We start from the raw sequence: 16,446 nt of genomic DNA, 5'->3' as shown, positions 1-16,446 counted from the left end.
AACGACAGTAACCAGTTCAAATAATTATCTTAATTAAAATGACTTAATTGAGAAGAAAATTATAATGATCAAAATAAGACACCCTATTTTAAAACAACTTTAAGTATTGTTTACCCTAAATATTAAGATAAATATTATTTATCTTCATAATAATTAAATAATATTTATTTTTATTATAATAAATAAGATTTAAATTTAATTATCAAAACTTTTCATACTAATGAAATAAAAAATAATAATTGGTTAAAATATTTTTTTACACAAATAATAAGTTAATTAAAATTCATGTTTTTAATTGAATGATGGATGCTTATTTAGCAATAAATTTTTTTTAACTGTGCTGATATTTATATTATCAAGAGAAAAGATGAAAATGAATACAGTCTTAAAAGTAGCAAAAAGAAACAAAAAAGATTGGCTACCTAAATGGTGCCTTGAGAAACAAAACTTTAAAGCTGTTCCTAGAAAATCAAAATCACCTAAAATAAAAAATGAACGAATATATGAACCCTCCATCTCCTCTCTTCTTCATCAAACAGCAAAACTCCCTTATCAGCCATTCAAGAGATCTCTTATCTTCCAAAATCTTACTTTCTTGATTTCACAGTCTCTTCAAAACACGAGTTCTTCGGGTGCACCATCACCTCAAACCCGGACTCGACCTTTCTCTCATACCACTGTGTCTGTTATTTCTCCTTTCTTGATTTACTAGAAACTCTACTGCATGTGGTGCTTCCTCAATCCAAAATCGAAGATGCTCGTATCGTTCTCCATATTTCGCCATCGCATGAGCCACTTTATTAGCTTCCCTCGGTATATGCTGAAAACTCAGTCTTCTAAATCTACGTCCTTTTTCCTTAATCTCTTTAATCAAGTTGCGGATGCACGATTTATCTTCATCCGTGGCTCTCAGTTTGCGTATTATGGTTAGCGCGTCTCCTTCAAAGCATACATCCTGGAATCCCATTTCTTCCGCCAAAATAACAGCTTGCAGACACGCCCTTGCCTCAACCATAACGGGATCTGCAATATTTTTCCATGGGTAGGTACTTGCTGCCATTATCAGTCCATCTTTGTTTCGTGCAATGATTTCTGTGGTAGAGAAGTTTGCTGATTGATTAAAGGAGGCATCAAAATTGATTTTTATGGTGTCATTGTCAGGTGGTTCCCAGGTTAATATTCTACCATCACATGAACTCGCTAACTTTTCCCTTGTAGCAGATATCTCAATGTCGTAGGCCTTAATAAAACCCACTACTTCAGTTGCTGTCTCCCGTACACCCTCATGATAACTTTTATTGCGATTATGCCAAATTGCCCAATAGGTGATAGCTCTAAGTTTACAATCTCTTATGCTCTGACTTTCAAAATCTTTTACTAACCAATTTTTCCAACTGGTTTCTTGATTGCATGTTGTGACTTTCACTCCCAATCCCCTCAAAACCTGTTGCGTGAAGATACAATCTCTAAAGAGATGTTCCACCGATTCCTCTTCAACTTGACACACTGGGCAAACAGTATTACGGACCAAGCTACGGGTTTTAGATTCTGTAAAGTAGGAATATAGCCATTAACAGTTCTCCAAATTAGGATGCATATTTTACTAGGGATCTTGAGCTCCCAGAGCTTTGTAAAGAAAGTGGTAGTATTTTCATTATTTAATTTTGTACCCCCTCTGTAATAAGCCATCTATAGCCACTTTTTGCTGTATATACCCCGGAGTTGTCACCACGCCATACTAGAGTATCCTGTAATCTGCTGCTCACTAAAGGAATTGAAGCTATGTTCTGCCATTGTTTCTCTCCAAACAGCGTGCGAATAACTTCTTGATTCCAGGTATTCTCTTCCTTATTAATTAAATCAGACACTCTGGTGTACCTTATATCAATATTTTGACATTCAATTCTGTCATTGCCAGGTCCAGGAAGCCATTTATCATTCCAAATGTTCACTGATTCCCCATTACCGATTCTCCAGCCCATTCCTTCTTCAAGAAGATATCTAGCTCCTAAAATGCTGCGCCAGGTATACGAAGGGTAGGTTCCTATCCCCTCACTCATAAAATCACCTTTTGGAAAATACTTGGCTTTCATTACGCGTGCCAACAAACAATCAGGTTGCATAATAATTTTCCACCCCTACTTTGCTAACAGGACCAAATTAAATTTTGACAGATCTTTAAATCCTAATCCTCCCTTTGCTTTGGCACTGCATAACTCCTTCCATTTACACCAGTGAATCCGTTTATTTGTTTTAGAATTCCTCCACCAGAATTTACACATCAGAATCTCCAATTCATGACAAAATGTAACTGGTAACTTAAAACATTGCATTGCACAAATCGGAATTGCTTGAAAAATAGATTTTAAAAGTACCTTCTTCCCTCCAGCCGAAAAAAATTTCATTTTCCAGTTGCCCAATAACTTCATGCATTTTTCTTTTAACTCAACAAAAGCATGCTTTTTTCGGCGACCCACCATGGTTGGAAGCCCCAGATATTTTTCTGGATTATTGGAATTCCTGACGCCTAATATCCTTCCCACTTGATCCTTTGTAAGCGAATCCACATTGCCGCTGTAATAGATAAGGGATTTTTCAAAATTAACCAATTGTCCAGAAACCTTTTCATACTCCTGTATCACACTTTTCATACGGTTAGCTCCTTCTGTTGAAGCTTCTCCAAATAGAATACTATCATCTGCAAAGAACAGATGTGACACTGACACGTTACCTCTCCCCACCTTTGTCCCAACAAGACTCCTTTCCCTTTTTGCAAGTGCAATCAGTCTTGAAAATCCTTTGGCACAAATGAGAAATAAATATGGACTTAATGGATCACCTCGTCTTAATCCTCGTTGTGGCCTGAATTCTTCCCCGTTTTTCCCGTTAACCACCACTGTATATACTACACTGGTGATACATCTCATAACCAGTAAGATCTAGTTCTCACAAAATCCCATACTGTGCATCATTTTTCTAAAAATCTCCACTCAACTCTGTCGTATGCTTTGCTCATATCTAGTTTCAAAGCAAAGCTTTTTTTCGATGTTCCTCTTCTTTTTTTGAACGAGTGCAATACCTCATAAGCAACTAGAATGGTGTCTGTTATTTGTTTTCCTGGTACAAACGCTCATTGAGTATCCTCAATACATAAGTCCAGTACCTGTCGAAAACGTGAAACAATGACTTTTGAGACAATTTTGTAAATAACATTGCACAAGCTAATGGGTCGAAACTTGTTTATAGACTTTGGCGATTTCTCTTTTGGTATAAGAACTATGTTTGTTTTGTTTATCTCCTCTACATTTCTTCGTCCATTAAGAACATCCAAACAATATTTTGAAACTCCCTCTCCAACAACATGCCAATTCTTATGATAAAAAATTACTGGAAATTTGTTTTGTCATGATGCCTTAAGGGGTGCCATGGATTTTATCGCCCTCACCACTTCTTCTTCTTTAAATTCCTCCATTAAAATACTGTTGTGTTCCTCTGTGATGCATGGTAAAAACGAATTAAACAATCTGTCATTGTTTTCCACTGGTTTAGATGAGAACAAATCTGTGAAAAACTTAGTAGCTAGAATCGTGATTTCAGACTCATCAGTGGTCAAGTTTCCAACTTCATTTTCCAGCCCCTGAATCCTATTTTTTCTTCTGCGATTTGTTGTATTCTTGTGAAAAAATGCCGGATTCCTGTCTCCCATTTGAAGCCAGTTAACTCTTGCCCTTTGTTCCCAGAAAAGTTCCTCTTTATCTGCCTCAAGATTCAAATCTAGCTTAATCTTAGTAATCTCATCCAAAACAACATTACTGATATCGCTAGCCCCCAGTTTCAGTAGTCTACCATTTAAATCTTTCATTCGTTGTTCTTTCCGTCGTTTCTCCTTCTTCGCCCAAGTACTCAGATTCGTACCCACTTTTTTCAACTTCTCAAGCACATCCAGATTATTTGAATTCCACTCCCGTGTTATCCTCTCCTCAATTTTCTCGTTTAGAATCCAATTTGCATCAAAACGAAAATGCCAATGTTTTTCCTTCCCTAGTATCCCTTCATCCCAAAATGTATCAACCATGACTGGACAGTGATCTGAAAAACTGTGTTGTAAGTGGCTAACCTTAAATCTTGGAAAAAGGTCCCACCATTCCATATTTGCAACACCTCTGTCCAATCTTTCCCCTAATGTTGTTGTTAGTCAGCCAGCCTCTTTCCCATGTGTACCATTGTCCCGAAAACCCCAAATCATATAAATCACAATACTCAAGTGTTTCCCTAAATGCATTCATCTGCCTTTCATCACGGATTCTCCCCCCTTTTTTCTCAAAAGAAAAGAGAATTTCGTTGAAATCTCCGATAGTCAGCCATGGTTTGCTACTTTCACGTTTTAGGAGCTTTAATAGATCCCAAGTCTTTTTCTTTTCATTCTCCACTGGTTCTCCGTAAAATCCCGTGAGTCTCCATGAACCCATCTCCTCTTCATTTTCGATTTCTACATCGATATGAGATTTTGAAAAACTTTTCAACAATACATTCCCTCCCTCCTTCCATCCTAATGATAACCCTCCACTCGTGCCTACTGCCGCCACATCAATACCACATGTAAACTCACATTGTCTTCTTATTGATTCCATTCGTTTACTTGTAACCTTTGTTTCCATAAGAAATAATATTTGGGGCTTGATATGTCTCAATTTGTTTTTGAGACGTCGTACAGTTCGAGGATGCCCCAAACCCCGAACATTCCAACTTAAGATTTTCATTGTGCCCGGTCAGTCACCTTTGGAGTGACTGCCGATAAATTGATCTCCATATTTCCTTCTGTTAGGCTCTTACTATTTCCTAAAGACACATTTTCAGGATTAATCCTTTGCCGTTTTTTTCCATCAACAAGCTTTATTGGTAAATCTTCCATTTCTTCTTCGAACTCTTTTTCCTTTAAATTTCTCAAATTAAATCGATCCCTTTCGTTTATGATCCAAATTTGCCGAGTGATACGTCCCAAGGCACCTCTTTCCCCCCTGAGCTTGTTCCTATTATTACCCTCTTCGTCAAATCTTCTTAGCCTTCTTTCCCCATCAATCTCCATATCATTCCATTTTTCCTTTTCTGTATCCACTCTTAGCCATTTGCTCACGGCCTGTCCTCCCCGTCTTGGCATTGTTCTTAGCGACAGATCCTACCCAAACTCCACTTGTTGGTTCCCAAGTGTTAATCTTACTTCACAGAAACTCTCTCCATGACCAAGTCGACCACAAATAAAGTAAAAAAGTGACAGTCTCTCATACTGAAATATAACATATATAAATTTATTCTGCTCGATGCTGATTCGTTTTTTCCTTTTCAGTGGTTTTCGAATATCAAGTAGAACCCTAATTCTCATGAATTTACCTCCCCCTCTTGTCACCATTGCAGAATTATACTCCATAAATTTGCCAATAAAGTCACCCAGCTGACGCGATGTTCCCTCTGATGTTACTCCTTTGGGTAGGTTGTGGATCTGAACCCAAAAAGCTGCATTCCATAGGGGGATCAAATTAGGATCTTCGTCTCTTGCTAACCTATGAAAAATAATGAGATGTCTATTAAAAAACCATGGCATCCCATCCATGACACGCTTTAAATCAATCTCACTGTAGAATCTAAATAAAATCCTTTTATTCTCTAATTCTATGATTGATACTCCTCTTAATGGATGCCATAAATCAGCCAACGTGTTTCTTAAAGATGTGAAATTTACAATGCTATCCGTAATAACTCTCCCCACCAGACATAGATCATATAACTCTTCATCAGCCTTATTTTCCTCCAATACCACCATGGGATCTTCCTCTTCATCGTTGATATTGAGGTTGGCTAACTCAGTATCCACGTGATTAACATTGGCCATGACCCTTCTTTGTCTTCTAGTAATTAACTTCCCTTTAACCGGCAGAACCACCGTATTAGATTTAAGATTCGTGACAAGGTAAACAAAAAAACCCTAAACTTTAAGTCAAAAATTCCTTCCAATCGGTAGTATTTCAATCACCCTAGAATTTGAATTTCGTGCGACAAGGCAAACAAGAAAACCCTAACTTCGTGCAACAAGGCAGACTTCAAAAGTGAGAAAAGCGAGAAAAGTATAAAGATAAATTTTAAAGGCAGACTTCTTTATAAAGAGGTATAGTTTTTAGGCACTAATAAAATAGTGTCACGCTATTAAACTTTAAAGATAATAAAGTATTATTATACACTCATCTGTATTTATTATCTTCTCTAACTTAATTTAACTTTAATTAAATTACTTAAAAATTAATTTTTTAAATTATAAATAAAAATATTTTATTCTTTTACAATTTTTAATCATTTTTTTTCAAAAGTTAATATTTTTTGTGCAATCAAATTTTTTTAAAAAAATTAACTTCTAAAAGTGGATTTTTTCTTTTTTCCATTTTAAATTTTTTTCTACTTCATATTATACATTTTTTAAAAGTAAAATTTTTATTGCATTGAATCTTTAGTAATAAGAATTGTGTATGTTATTTGATTTTTCTTATTTTAATTAATTATGTTTTTAAAAAAATAGAGTTGGAGAGTAGGATGAATATAGATGGATGTATAATAAATTAATAATAATTTCACGTCTTTAAAATTTGATGATGTGTCAAAATTTTATTGGTGCCTAAAAATTTTAATTTTTAGGATCATCTTAATATAAGTTATTCCTATGAAATAAATTGTATTAAGATTATCCTAAAAAATATAGTTTTTAGACACCAATAGATTAGTGCTACGTTATTAAATTTTAAAGATAACAAAGTATTATTATAGACTCATCTATATCTAATATTTTCTCCAACTTAATTTAACTTTAATTAAATTATTTAAAATAATTATTTTTTAAAATTATAAATCAACATCTTTTCTTCTTTTACAAATTTTAATCATTTTGTTTTTTTCATAAGTTAATATTTTTTATTTTTGTGCAATTTTTTCCATATCATTGACACATCAGTTTGGTAATTATTTTACCCAGAATCTTGAACTTTGACCTCGAACTTTGAACCTTAAACCGTGAACCTCGAACCTCGAGGTTCGAGGTTTGGGTTCAAGATTACAAATTCAAGGTTCGGGTTTGACTTCGAGGTTTAAGGGTTCGAGGTTATGAGTTATGAGTTTGGGATTCGAGTTTAGGGTTTTAGGTATTGTATTCAAAGTTCAAGATTCTATATCCATGATTCAGGATTTACGATTTGAGGTTCAAGGTAAAAAAATTACCAAAATGATATGTCAATGATATGCAAAAATTGTTGAAATGTTATTAAATAATTTCTCTATGGATGAATGTATAATAATAATTTCGTATCTTTAAAATTTGATGGTGTGACAAAATTTTATTGGTATATAAAACTTTAATTTTTAGGATTATTATTAAGTTAATCCCTTTATATTAAACAACCATCTAATCTTATTTTATTGATTTAAAATTGTTAAAAAAATAATTACTTACGTCGCATTTAAATAAGTCGTCCAACTCAACATTGAATCTTGTAATATATAATGTGGAAAACTATTTTGGAAGGGTTTGCAGAAGAGGGGAAAAGGACTCTTAATATAGAAGAAAGATAGCTAATGGTATAGATTTGAAGAGAAAACTCAACAGTGTAGATGCGTCCGTATTTCTGTAAAGGAATCACGGATGGTGAATTAATAGTTTTCCATAAAACTTACTGTTTATGATGGACTTCCAGGAAGGTAAGACCCATATGATTATATATATTACATTGATGGTTGCTTGGAAAATCCCAGGTGGCATGGCATCTTCAACCCTGTAATCATGAAGGAGAATCCACCACAGAAATAAATATACAGTGGATGAACATGATTTTCTGGTACATGGGTTTGGTTAATTATGAGAAACCATCCAAAGCATACATGTCTCAGAGTCTTTACAATTTTGTAGCATTAAGACAGGACTACGTATATTTACAGGATTCTTAATATTTGTGGTTTCTTTTTGGAAATTTCTCTTGGATCTCTCTTAGCATTGGATCAGTATTCTTGAAATTTACCCAAAAATTAATCATTAAGCTCTGATCAGTATCCCTTCCATGAAAATATGATTAGGTTTCATAAACTGACAAGTAAATATAAACAGCTTAAAAAAGCAAATTGAAAATCGATCTTCTTCCTTGAACAAACAAACGAATGTATCAGTTTCCAAATTAATTTCTCATGTGTAAAAAGATTGATCTTATAGCTGGTGGTACAGCCTCTGTTCAATTAATATATAGGCATCAGACAAGAAATGAGATACTGACACATGATCCATATCATCAAAGGAGTGGCTCATCACCTCACCTGCCATTCTGTTTCCTATCTGTAATCTCTGAAATGAAGTGATCAATCCATGCCCCTCGACTAACTTGTTTAAAGGAAGAAGAGAAGGGTCTATCATGAAAGAGGAGAACCTGTCAGCTTAACCAAGGATGATTGCCTGCAAACCAAAAACAGGGCTAGCCTTAGTGAAACTTGTCGTGAGGTGCAGGCAAGTCATCCTTGGCTACCAAACTAGGTTCTTATCTTCATGGAAGACCTCTCTTCCTCGATCATATGCTTATGTATGCATGCATGCATGCTCCCATTGTGATCCCCAACAATTCCTTATCCAAATGTTAAGCCAAGATGGGGAAGACAAGGACTAACATGAAAGAAAAGAGCCTGTCAAGTTAGCCAAGATGACTGCCTGGTACCCAACAAGGGGTTCTCAAAGAAAATTTTTTGAAACCTCTTTGAAAGGAGCAGCAGGCAAGTCATTCTTGGCTACCCAACTCAATTCTTATCTTCATGTTAGACCTTTCTTCCTCAAATGTGATGCCAACACCAACATTTTGAAGTCTATATTTATAGTAGATGGAAATGAAAAAAAATTAATTTGATCAGATTCGTATTGCCATTCATTATTTTGATCCCTTCTCATCTATTTGCCTCATCCATAGGTTTTCTCTTTATGAACTTTTTTATTTTGGTTGCTTCCATTCTCGCTGCCCATAATGGAATATATTCGCTAGGGACCTCATGTTATGAGAGGTAAAGAGTCTACTCAAAGATTATGGGAAGTGTCTTGAAGTTTCTGACCATATACCGGTGCCATTAGTCACCTGCCCTAAGGTTTAGCCCGCCCCCCCCCCCTGAGAAAAATATAATGCTAGGGTTGTTGTGGCATAATCTAGATATGCATACCAATGCCCTTCTTAGCAAGGTCTCATTTATGCTACCATGTGGATTCGTTAGGCTTTAGATTTAGCTCAACCCCTCTGTTTTTTATGCATTTTTTTTCAGGACTCAAAAAGCATGTAGCTCTTTTTTGGGGGGTCTTGGCTATTGTCTTGAAGCTAATATCGTGTGACCATCTAAAACCCCAAGAACATTCATACGAATCAACGAGTTCATTAAATTTGCGCCTTCCAATCTTGATCAGAAACCAATTTATTCGCAACCAAAATCAGATGAATTTTTAAACCATAGATTTCAGGACATTGGTATGAGAGAAAGTGTGCTTAGTGAGGGCAAGGCCAAAGTGCATACATTGCATGCATTTGACTTTAGACAGAAGGAAATGGAACGAGTTAAAAAGAGTTCTGAGCCGTTCATTTACGCCCCAAAAATTTAATGTTGAATTAAATGAATTTGAATTACAAAATAATAGATATATGACAAAATTAAATGTTGAATTCAATGAATTTGGATTGTAAAAAAGTTTTTATAAAAATATACTTGTTAAAATTTGGTTTAAATGGTAAAAATAAAAGTTGTATATGTATATTCTTATTCAAATCTAAATTCGAAAAAGATGAAATTATTCTCATAATTATATAATTTTTTTTGTAAATATTTTTTTTGTAATTCTTTAACTGAGCTAGGATAGATTGATAGGTGACACCAACTTAGCATTGTTTCTAAGAAGCACTTTTGAGACAAAAAATACTTTTGAGTTAAAAGTATTACTAAACAATATGCTTTTGAGTTTTTCAAAAGTGATTTTGGGACAAATTTTTTTTTTTTAAAAAACACTTTTTTAGCCAATAACAGAAACAAAAAATTTTAGCTTTTGAGAAATAAAATATCTATTTTAAACATGATATTATAAAATAACAAATATGTATTTAAATAATATTTAAATTAATTAGTACTATGATATTTTAGTATGAATATAAAAAATAATTTATTATAACTTGTTGTTAATATTTTAATATATGAAATAAAAATTTTAAATATTTTTAAACAATTAATATTAATTATTTATAAAATTTAATTAGAATATATAAATTATCCTTTAAATATTTAAATATAATCATTAAATATTTTTAATTAGATATTAACACATTTGTATTGTTTTAAAAAATAATAGTGCGAAATAGCAGGTTTCTTCCTTCTCTATGGCGATAAAAGTAGATTAGGGGGATTTCACGGAGGAAGAATATGGTGACAAGGCAAACAACAAAAGGGATGGCAGCAAGCATGACGAGAAATTGTACTAGGTCATCGAAGAAGAGGGCAGAGCATAAGTCGAAGAAGATAGCGGTGTTGAGACTGACATACCCTTTAAAGATTCCAGAGACCGGACAACAGTTTCGCCGGAAGTTGTGGATGCAAGTGACACGACAGTGTTCATCCATGTGGTGTTGTTGCCTCCCAAGCACATAAATATACACATCAGACAATAAGGAACTGGTTGAATTTTCTAACTGACGACAAGGCATTGAGCACCATAACCAATCAAGCCTTCAATGGGACCAATAAGGAGGATGACAGGAGTGGGCAAACGATCAGAGGCAAGACCAACAAGGAGGCCAAAATGATAGAAGGGAAAGGGACGAGGGATGAAAATGTAATTAATTACTTCAAAGTGCTTAAAAATTTTAGTTTCTCCATTTGACCAAAAGTGCTTTTAAAAAGTCAAAAATCTCACAACAAAGTTACCTAGTTAGTACAACTTTTCTCTCAAACGTGCTTTTCAAGCTAAAAGTGTTTCTTCAAAGCATTATTAAACACGAACTTAGTAAAGAGTTTTATAAATAGTATATAGATATTTAGAATTTAGTATTTAGTGAAAATTAAGTGTTAAGCACAACAATGTTATTTGATATATGTAAATTTAAATATTAAATAAAAATTATAAAGTTAAAAACATATGTTTTTAAAATATCCAAACATTAAAATAATTTAAATTATTATGATCTAATTTTTTATTTAAAAAGAAAATGTAAGAATAAGATAAGAAACTTAAATGATATTAAATGTTGTTATACATTTGTGACCACCAACCCGAATCTCAGGTAGGATTTGAGTTGCCTACCCGTGACTAGGATAGGTCCCACCAGACGATTGAGTGTGAGGCAAACCATGAGAGGAAAGTCATGGGAGCTTGCGGACCCAGCTCGTAAGGAGAATTCGCACGAACCAAAGGAAGATCGTGGTCTTAGTTCACATATACTCAAAGAGCTCGCAGAATGGAGATCGTGTGGTTTGACAGGCAACCCAGAGTGAAACAAGTGTCCAGTATGCTTGAAGTCCGCTCAGAATGTTAGTCCTAGAAATAGTAGGGTAAAGTCATGAACATTTGGGTCATGTCGTGAACAGTAACAGTATGTAATATATATAAATACCCGAATATTCCCATTATTAATAAGATACGAGATTAAATTACTCTCATTAATAAGATACGAGATAAAATTACTCAACAAATATATTCTTCAATCTACTTATTTTTTCAATCAATTTTATAAAAAAAATCCAATTAAACATATTTTTTTAAAATTTGTCATCAAACAAATTTAAAATTTTAATATTCAATAAATTAAAACTAATCAATATACTTTACAAATCGCTCTATGACCACTTTCTGGATTTGAAAATATAAATGATTTTGACTTGGCTCAAGAATAAAATCTAGTTTTAAGGCACGATATTGGTCAAATATATTTTTGTAAATGCTGATAGAAACACACATCAATATACCAATTTTCATGGGGCACATGATTCTATTGACATCATACGTCCAATTAGAGATGCCCCAACTAACCAAAACCAAGCAAAATTGAAAACAAATTTAAAAATGTCAACACTATTTGTACCAAGCAATATGGCTTTTTGCCTAATTGACTTTCCTTGTGCATGCATTTTAGTATCTATTCCTCCTCCTGTAACCATCTTTGTCTCATTCTCCGTATCAATTAATAGGCAGATACTGCTTTCAACTTCATTTACCTTAAGCTATCCTCTTCTTTGTTATGGCCTTTATCTCTTCAATAGAGTTAATCCATGGATCAGGTTGAATTCGAATTGAATCCTAACAAAATTTTAGGCTTGATTAATAGGTCAAGTTCGATTCCGACTGGAAAACAAACCTAAATTTTTATTCAAATTCAGCCCAGATTATATATGCTAAACTTGAGCTCAGCTCGACCTGGCTTGTATTATTTTTTTAAAAAAATATTATATAAAAGAAATTAAAAAATATAATATATCAAATGCACTAAAAATATTAAAACAAATGTTTCCTAACAAATTTAAAAAAAATGCATCCGGGCCGGGCAAAAAAAAAACCCGAGATCCGACTCATTTAGAAAATAGGTATTGTTTTTTGTTCAAGTCCATATTTCAGATCTATATTTTTGCTCAAAACCCTCTCATTTTTTGGATGAGCCTTTGGGCCTGGTTGGGTGTAGAGGTGCTCATGGGTTGGGCGGCCCAGCCCGGCCCGAAGACCCGCCCGAAATTTGGGAGAGTTTGGGTAAAAAAATAGGCCCGAAATATGGACTCGGGCAAAAAAATAGGCCCGTTTTAAAAACAGGCCGGGCCTCGGGTAAATTTTTTTGGCCCGGGCCCAGCCCGGATCTAAATAAATTTTTTTTATTTTTAAATTTTATTATTAGAATTAACTTTCCCAATTCCCCTCCCCATTTCCCCGACACCCTTCCCTTCCCTTTTTTTTCTTCAGAGACAAATCCCTAAATTCCCTTCCCTTTTTTTCCCCCAAATCGGAAACCCACCTCGCCCGACCCACCATTCCACCTCCGGTGACCGGTCCTCCACGACTCCACCTCCGCTCTAACGGTGCTTCCGGCGAATCTAGCCTTCAACGTCTTCAAAGGTGAGTTATCTGTTAACGGTTTCCTAATTTTTTAACGTTTTCTCCCTTTTTTGCTTTTTGATGTTGGTTGTGATTTTGATTTTTGCTGTTAATGGTGTTTTGATTTTGATTTTGCTGTTAATGGTGTTCTGATTTTGATTTTGCTGTTAGTGCTGTTAATAGTTGTGTTTTTTATTTTTGCTGTTAATGGTGTTCTGTTAATGTTGCCATATTTATGGCTTGAAGGTGTCTTGGCACATAAATGGTATCAACACAAAATGAGGTTGAGAAAATGAGTTTAAGGCCATCGAAATTGTCAGTGTTTAAGCTATGACGAACCAGTAACAATGAATGGAAAATCTCAAGCGAATTGGAATATGATGTTTGCTTATTTAACTGTAAGTTTATTTATTTATGAACTGTGATCCTCTTTATGATAAAAAAAAGACACCTACTCAAGGGTATTTCATTGAAATTTTTATTAGATTATTCTAGCCATTCTGAAATGAGTTGTCTAAAAACCCAATACAAACATGTTACTGTAATGACGGTTCAAAGCACATATATGTAGCAGAGAGTAGATAAAACTTGGTCTGGTGTAAAGATCCTGGCATATCTGATTATAGTTTGTTTTAATATTATATTCTGGCAGGTTGGTGCCAGTACACATCATTCATGCATTAATACATGATGCCTTAAGTCTTGATTAAGCTCTTTGTGTGGAAAGAGCTATGGATTCCTAATTTCGCTTATTTTCTTGTTAACCTAGTCATTCAGTTGCCTTATAATTTGCTAAGGATGAATCATATTATAAATCAATTGTCAGAGTCTCATGGACCTTCCTTTTATGTCTTTGTTGTCACCTTCTTTTTCTTTTTTATTATTTCAGTTTTGAAAAGCTAATGAATTTTTATTGGTAATAATGCATTCTTACTACCACTGACTTGCAAGAGCTTTGTTTGCTTATATTTGGTAGCCTGAACTTTATGTCAGTGTAGACACAATCATAAGTAGTTGAAACCTGAAGCTCATTGCATCCCTCGCAGAAAAAAAATATTTATTTAAGCGGGGGCTGAAATTAGTTCATTTATTTTCATTTAACTAGTTCCAGCATCAACTGAATGATTAATTAAGAGAAAGCTAGGGAGTAATAAATTGCAGGTTATTACCAACTTACCATTACATTTATGGTCTAAACATTTGTTTGAGATTTGTTTTCATTCATATTCCAATTCGTTATGGTCTAAACGAATTGGAAAATCTCAAACGAACCGTTACATTTGTTTTCATTAGTTTGATATAGTATTTTTTGGCTACTTTTGTCTTACTTATTAAATTGAGTATGGAACTATGGATCAAAGATCAATGAGAGTAATAGTATGGATCAATTTTGATATTGTTATCCTTTAAAAGCATAAAAATGTAATGATATGATAAACTTTAAAATATTTAAGTTAAAAAGTTAAAAGGAATTAAATTCTTAGTTAATTGTTTTAATTACTTGTATAATCATTTTTTATTTTTAAGATTTGATTGTTTGTAATTAAATTCAAATTAATTGTTTGTAATTAAATTCAAATAAGTAATCTTATTTTATTTTTTTGTTCATTATATATAAAAAATTACAATTTGACATTTGATATAAATTCAATAACAATTAATTTTAATATGATATTTTTGCCCGGGCCCGGCTCATGAAAAATATATGAAGCCCGGCCCTGGCCCGAACCCGACCCATCAACAATTCTACTCTCCCGTATAAATCGGTTATAACCAATTTAATTAATTTAATCAACACATATCAATTTTATTGGTTAAATCAATTATGATCTTCATTAAATTGATTAAATCGAACGGTTTTAAATTATTAAAATTTATAATTAAATCAAGAAATTTAATCAACTTAATATATATTATTGATTTCATATTTATATTATATAAAAATAAATCAATTAACTGATAAACTGGCCAATATTAAATAATGTTAAAAATTATCATTCAAATTCTAAAATCTGAACAAATTTATCGAAAAAAATTGAATGCTAAACCCGACTCTTAATGGATACTTAAAGTCAATTTTAGCCTCAAGTGATACAAATGTAAGGTTGATAGGATTGAGAGTTCATATATATATAAATATATATATTCATATTTATGATTTTTTTTCTAGACCTATTTTATACAATCTTCAAAGTTTTCAATGGGATTAAGGAATTCACATCATCAAATTTAGAGAGTCAAATTTATTTTTTGGTTCATGTAATATTGTGTGAATTTAATTCTACATTTTTTGGATTTCCAAAAAAAAAATGTAATTTAATCCAGTATTTTAATTTGTCACAAATCACTCCTCTCACTATTATATTTTACTTCAAATTTACATCATTGAAAAATTTCTTATGTATATAAATAACTCAAAACCAAAATTTTTCTATGGTATTTAAAAAAATATTTATGGTATGACATTAAAAATTCTAAATCTAATGATGTTGTGGTTTGAATTAAGGCATAACATTATTAATAATAAGAGCACAAATTTTAATTTTAATAATGAAAATATAAAGAAGAAAATTCATCGTAGTCGATATTGTATTGTTTAGTATATATCGTTTTGGTCCTAAATCGGTATCAAGTAGTTTAAGCTTTATTTCAATTAAAATTTCAGTATGTTTTGATTGTTCTGATGTGTGCTAACCTGCTTTGATCAATACTGACTTGTATTGATGCATGCAAGCTTGTACTAATTGATATAAATTTTTGATATCTTAAACTAATTTAAAGTTACTTTTATCTTAACCATTTAATTTTACTAAAATTACATTTAAAATTAAAATATAATTATTAAATTAAGCTATTAAATCTAATTGATTTTAAAACTTATATTTTATATTTAAATGAATGTAATTGAAATATATTTGTGCTTATTAAAAAAATAAAAATATAAAAAATATTTAAAATATTAATAAAATCGTAAACGATATATCAATATACTGTTACTAATAAGTATCAGTAGGAGAACAAAAACGATAAATTGAACCAAAACTTGCGTGTGGGAGTGGATTATAGAGATGAGCCCATGCTAGACTCTCCCCAAATTACTCAAATGTTTCTTCTGTTTGAAGACCTTGCGAACTAAAAGCCTTCGTATTACCAACTTTGGGCCTCAATAAGCCTACAAAGAGGTTGTGATCCAAAACTCGATCAGATTCTAGTCAAACTCCAAGCTCAATCCCGCCATTAAAGAGAGCATTATGTTAGTTTTCTTTGAAGTTGAACAAAATAAAAGCTTTTATATGAGTCCAAATTTTATTATTAATGATTGTATTATGCGT

General features: G+C 32.8%; 2 protein-coding genes and 1 long non-coding RNA gene across 3 annotated transcripts; 2 read left to right on the top strand and 1 right to left on the bottom strand.

The window, feature by feature from the left end:
- The first annotated feature begins 381 nt into the window (after positions 1-381).
- Positions 382-1,793, top strand: LOC107911739 (uncharacterized). The gene is made up of 4 exons (XM_016839647.2): positions 382-813; positions 914-1,042; positions 1,222-1,325; positions 1,458-1,793. The coding sequence occupies exons 1-4, from the start codon at positions 725-727 to the stop codon at positions 1,565-1,567; spliced, it is 432 nt and encodes a 143-aa protein (XP_016695136.2). The 5' UTR covers positions 382-724; the 3' UTR covers positions 1,568-1,793.
- A 3,383-nt stretch (positions 1,794-5,176) lies between these two features.
- On the bottom strand, positions 5,177-5,887 carry LOC107910857 (uncharacterized protein At4g02000-like). Its single transcript, XM_016838784.1, has one exon. It carries the CDS (start codon positions 5,885-5,887, stop codon positions 5,177-5,179), a length of 711 nt encoding a protein of 236 aa, XP_016694273.1.
- A 7,028-nt stretch (positions 5,888-12,915) lies between these two features.
- Positions 12,916-14,047, top strand: LOC107911738 (uncharacterized). The gene is made up of 2 exons (XR_001688002.2): positions 12,916-13,135; positions 13,361-14,047. It is a non-coding gene; the product is annotated as an uncharacterized lncRNA (long non-coding RNA).
- Positions 14,048-16,446: the final 2,399 nt, after the last annotated feature.

The sequence above is a fragment of the Gossypium hirsutum genome, chromosome D11, assembly GCF_007990345.1.
Source record: "Gossypium hirsutum isolate 1008001.06 chromosome D11, Gossypium_hirsutum_v2.1, whole genome shotgun sequence".
NCBI classification, from domain to species: Eukaryota; Viridiplantae; Streptophyta; class Magnoliopsida; order Malvales; family Malvaceae; genus Gossypium; species Gossypium hirsutum.
The sequence above is the reverse complement of the archived record's forward strand: the minus strand, read 5'-3'. Positions and strand labels throughout refer to the sequence as shown.